The 5,560-nt window shown below is 43.9% G+C and overlaps 1 protein-coding gene across 1 annotated transcript; it reads right to left on the bottom strand.

Annotated features, from left to right (window-relative positions):
• Nucleotides 1-752: 752 nt before the first annotated feature.
• Nucleotides 753-5,557, bottom strand: LOC102277655 (guanylate-binding protein 7-like). Its single transcript, XM_070362047.1, has 4 exons — nt 5,264-5,557; nt 3,328-3,540; nt 2,132-2,292; nt 753-804 (listed from the first exon to the last, which is right to left on the bottom strand). The coding sequence occupies exons 1-4, from the start codon at nt 5,555-5,557 to the stop codon at nt 753-755; spliced, it is 720 nt and encodes a 239-aa protein (XP_070218148.1).
• Nucleotides 5,558-5,560: the final 3 nt, after the last annotated feature.

The raw sequence follows: 5,560 nt of genomic DNA, 5'->3' as shown, positions 1-5,560 counted from the left end.
TGCACCAATTTTCACTCTCCCTAGCATTTATCAGAGACCCCCATTCCCTGGTACCCTTGCCAGCCAGTATCCTGTCCAAACTCTTCTTTCTGGACCATCTGGGAGGTGACAGAAATCCCTCTAATTTTACCTTGTACATCATTTATAATCAGTAAAGTTAAAAACAGTTCTTCTTGTATATTTCTGCCCATTTAAAAATGTCTTTGTTGCTTTTTCCTCACTGATTTATAAGGGCTCATTATAACTTAAAGAATTGATCTCCAAGACTGTATTAAAGACTGCAAATGTTCTTCCTCTTCTCATTTGTTTCTTGCTTTTCTTAACACTTTTCTAGAATTAATCATTATCTTACAAGTTGTTTTCCATTTTTAAAATTAACTAATTTAATCAAAAAATTTTTTTTTTTTTGCATATCAGGCCCTGGTAATCACTTTTGTAATAACATTAGTAATTTTTTGGTAGTTTTTATTTTTAAGCTCCTCCTGAACAAAACTATAATGATATACATATTTTAAAAATGAACTGTAGTGTTACACTACTAAAACATAAGAAGCCTTTCAAAATATACTTAGTAGGGTTTCTCAGCCCCTTTCATACGATCACTGAGAAGTTTTAGTCCCAGACCAAGTGCTTTATAAGCCCCAGGAGTACTGCAATTAATGCCATGCTCAGCCATATCAAGGACATTTGAAATGTTGAAGGACTTTTTTCAGTTGTTTCAATATCTTCTTTTAGCTAATCTATCTCTTTAGTTAGCTCCTCAGCTTCCTTTTTAAATCCTTCTGTAAGTATTTCTTTTTGCATCTGTAAAAAGGAGATTCCCTTTTTGAAAATGCCCCAAATTAGCATTTTGTATCAAACAGTTACAGGTGATATGCATGTGCATCTATTTCTCTAATACCTTAGATGCTTTTTTATATTAGTCTAATATTTGCAAACATTTGCACTAGGGAAGAGAGAATATCCAGGGTTTAGAGCTTCCCATGTTCCTTCAAGACCATCTTTCTGGGCACAGAAGACTTGGGTCTAGGTCATGCCTGAAAACTACCCCAGGAGGGGTTCCAGCCCTAAGAATACACTTTGGGAGAATATGTGAGTGAGTTCTAAATATTTGTCAGTTTCACTGAGGTAGAATGACCACACACATGTCACCAAAATGGCACTGCTGACTTGCTTTAGAACTCTGGCCATCAAACTCCAGACAAACAAAGAATGCATTTACTCTAGGTGTATAAAATGAATCAGGCAGACATGGAAACAAATGTAGTAAATTTTACAGCTTTAGTATCCTGTATTTCATACCAGGCACAATCTGATACCTTCAAGAGCAGATGGAACTATTCCAGGTCTCTGATGGTTGTCCCCAAATTCTAAGGACTCTAAGACTGAGGTCCTATTCACTTGGGAACAAATGTGATGCTGTAATCACCATGAACAGCAGTCCAGGAGCCTGGGCCATGTTATTTGTCCCATTCAAACCCTAACACTACAGAAGGTGCTGAGTCTTTCAGAGGTAAACCTTCAGCAAGATTCACATCTCTTTGATGTTACAGTGAATCCTATGTTTTTGTATTTCCCTCTGGGATCTGACTTAAGGTCAAATTCCTGTCCCTTTATTCCTGAGGAGTTAGGGTTTCCCCATCAGGCCCCGCCCAGGCCCATCTAGACTTACCTTCAGCTTGTGCTCCAGCATCATTTTTTGTGCTCTCTCAGAAGGTTTTCTCTTTCCCTATCCATCTTCTCTTGCAGTTGGGCCAGCTTTTCTTTGAAGCTTCTCTCTTGTGCCTCCATTTTTTGTTCCTCTTCATTCTGTTTCTCTCTTAGCAGCTCCTGTTCCCTCTTAGCTGCATCCTTTTGGTACACTCAGCTGTTTCACAAGAGTTTTAAAGAGGGAGAACAGACTTATGCTGAGCTGTCACCTCCTTTGCTCAGAGATAAAGTGCCTTTAATATTGTGGGAAGGAGTCTGACTGTTCCTGCTACCACATCAGACAACATGCTTTAGCATATGATGTAGAAGCACTGATTGGATGTACATAAAACCCAAACTCCCCCGTTTATTTCCACATGTAGCAGAGAGGTTCCATGGAAGAAGAGGAAGCTCTGGTGTCAGGAAGTGTTTGTTCCCACACCTGCCAAAGGGCAGCACAGGAGCCACCTTCCCCTCTGAGAGCTCAGTCCTCCCTGTACCTGCCATGGCCTTGTCCCCATCAGTGAGGGCCTGGTCTGCCTGCAGGATGGCTTCCTCTACTCCTGCCTGTGACTGCAGGAAGCTCTGGAGGACCTGGTTTGCCTGAGGAAACAACAAGGAGCAAAGACTATTTGCTTGGAAAATGGTTACAGACCTGAGAATTATGTGCATGTCTACAAACACCCATGAGCAGTGGTTGGGTAAATAAGAGTCTAGCCCTTACACAGTGCACACTAAATCTCACGTGTCCCAGGACCCAGAGAATAAACACTAACTTGATAGGAGCCTGGGTCAGACCTACCTGCTGACCCTGGAGAGTCTCCCAGATTGGCTGGAGGCAACTGGAGCTTCTTATTCTACCACTTGGACAGTGGTTTTGGCGAGCACCATTTTGGAATCTTCCCCCAATCTTATTAGCCCCAAGACCCAGCCCTGCCCTAATGCAATGGTCTGCAGATGCCAGTACTGGGAGGCCTCAGGCCAAGCAACGGACTAGACATGCATGCAGCTCCATCCACCAGCAGATCTCCTGAGCCCACAGCTGCCTCTGGACATGGCTATGTCTATCAGAGGGCCAGGGATCCAGTCCCATTCACTAGGACATAAGCACGAGACCTGAAACCCCAGCACCCTCCAGCCAGAGACCCTGGGACACATCAGGGAAAGATACCAGGTGCAAAAGACCTCAGTTTCTCAGTCTGCAGGGCCAGTCCACTCACTAGCAGGCCATGTCATTCCTGGGATCAGCTGGGTTCAAGACCACCTGGACCAATATCAGGCCAACAGAATCTTCAAAATCCCCCAGATCCAGGAGCCTAACAGCTCTACCATTGTCAACACATGCTCTGGAACCCTGGACCCTGCACCCATCCCCAGGATGTGGCTCTCTCCTCCAGTAGGGTGTTACTAGGCCTAGGACCTGGCTCACCCACCAGTGGGCAGCAACAGACCTGGGATCTCCTGGACTCTTACTCAACTCATCAGAAAAAGCACTAGACTCAGAACCCTCCTGGGGTTCCAAGTCAGCCTCCTCATGACCAGCTGCCTCTGTGCAAATCAGGATCTGGCAACCAAATGAACCAACAAAGACCCTCTGACTCTAATCTGCTGCTCTTTCCCAATCCCATTACTCCTCACCTTAACTCCTTTCCTGGGAACCAGTTTATAGTCTTGTTCAAACTTGTTCTTTGCTTCTAAATAGAGACTGTGTCCTCCAGGGACAAAGAATGTGCCTCCTGAAATACTTTTCATCAAGGATTCTGAAAGCTGCTTAAGCTCAGCCTCATAATATTTGACAGAAGCCTCTTCATTCTGGATCATGAAACTGTCCTTTGTTTTCTCCATGATGTCCTGCCAAGGAAATAAGGGAAAATTCAATAGAAAGAAGTTGTTAGACAGGATGGTGTGCCAGCTGTGCTCCCTTGGAAGAAGCAGTCTGACAGCATCAGGGCACATGAGACTCAGAATAATAGACATGGAGTCAGGCCTCAGTTGTAGTCCCAGTTCTGACCAACTCTTTGTGTGACTTGTATGAAGTCCCCTAAATTCCCTGGGCTCAGTGTCAATATCTGTGCAATGAACAGGTTGGCAGAAGCAAAGTACTACTTTAACAGCATTAGCATTAATAGTGATCTATCCATCACCAATGAACAACGAAAAGACAATCATGACTGAAAGTAGGGCTTCTTCTGCCAACTTGGGTGGTAAGGATAAAACATACATACATAGGAAATCAAGTTCCTACTAATGAATTAACTATACACTGAGCAGGGCTTCCCAGGTGACACAGTGGTAAAGAATCCGCATGCCAGTGCAGGACACGCAACAGATGCTGGTTCAGTCCTCGGGTTGGGAAGAACCCCTGAAGTAGGAAATGGCAGCTCACTCCAGTATTCTTGCCTGGAAAATTCTGTGGACAAAGGTGCCTGGGGGGCTATAATCCATGGGATCTCAGAGTGAGACGTGACTTAGTGAAACAACACCACACCAATTAGAATTTTCAACTTTTCTTATATTCTCATTTCATTGAGAATTTGAGTGTGTGAAAATATAGGAAAAGAAATTTTTGCTTGTATTTATAAATTCCAATCAGGCTTGTTTTCTCAATATGAAGTAAGAGATTTTTGTAACATGATGATAAAAGCAAGACTGAAAGTCAGACTTTCAGTGAAGGTGCTAATGGTAAGCAGAATTGTGATCTCTAAGAATTCTCTTTCCCAGGGTCCACACTCTACTAGTCCCTGGACTTGTGAATATGATGAACAATTATTCTGTGTACAGACTATATTGCATGGAACATGTTGACTTTACAAAATGGAGATTACTCAGGTGGATATTTCCTGGTCACACTTGCACTTTACATGTTATTCTTCTCTAGTTGGTAGCAGAAGTGGTAGTCTGAGAGATTAGAAATAGAAGAAGAAAACAGTGCACCATTGCTGCGTTGAAGACGGAGGGGAGTTCTCCAAAACGTCCATGTGGATACCAAGTCAATGTGAACCTTGTTTTTAGCTATGGTATACCAAGCAGAATACCCACAGACCCTGGGTGGGATCTGACCTGAGGAATGATAACCTAATAGATGTGTGTTGTTTCAAGCTGCTAAGAGCAGAGTAATTTGTTTTGCCACAACAGAAAATGCTATGCTATGCTATGCTAAGTCACTTCAGTCGTGTCCGACTCTGTCCCCATCCCTGGGATTCTCCAGGCAAGAACACTGGAGTGGGTTGCCATTTCCTTCTCCAATGCACGAAAGTGAAAAGTGAAAGTGAAGTCGCTCAGTCATGCCCAACTTTCAGCGACCCCATGGACTGCAGCCTTCCAGGCTCCCCTGTCTGTGGGATTTTCCAGGCAAGAGTACTGGAGTGGGGTGCCATTTCCTTCTCCGACAACAGAAAAGAAGAAGCCCAATTTTTAGAAAAGTGATGACCTGTAGCCTGTGAGCCCTATCACTCATTAGAATCTAAACTCCTTTTATGATAAGAAGCACAGGAACCATTTTGTCAAAAAGGGGGAGTCTCAATATCATTCCAGAAGAAAGGAATCAGGAAGCATATATTCTAGGACACATTACCACGAGCTTCTTCTGGAACATCCACTTGTCATCCTTGAAGGAGCACTCCATGAAGATGGCAATGGCTTCCTTCTCACAGGCTGCATGCACCTCCAGCAGCTCCTGGAGCGTGTCTGTGGGAAGGTTCAGTCGCTGGGTCATCTGCTCACTGTAGTGATCAGCTGCCTTCTGCACGGCTGCTGAGTTCTCATGCTCAGCCAGAGTTATTACTGCGTTCTCCAAACAGGGAACTCCTCCACTGTTGATGGCATCTACGTAGGCCTCCACCAGAGTCCCCAACCCTGAAAGATACATAAT

Source organism: Bos mutus, chromosome 3, assembly GCF_027580195.1.
Source record: "Bos mutus isolate GX-2022 chromosome 3, NWIPB_WYAK_1.1, whole genome shotgun sequence".
NCBI classification, from domain to species: domain Eukaryota; kingdom Metazoa; phylum Chordata; class Mammalia; order Artiodactyla; family Bovidae; genus Bos; species Bos mutus.
The sequence above is the reverse complement of the archived record's forward strand: the minus strand, read 5'-3'. Positions and strand labels throughout refer to the sequence as shown.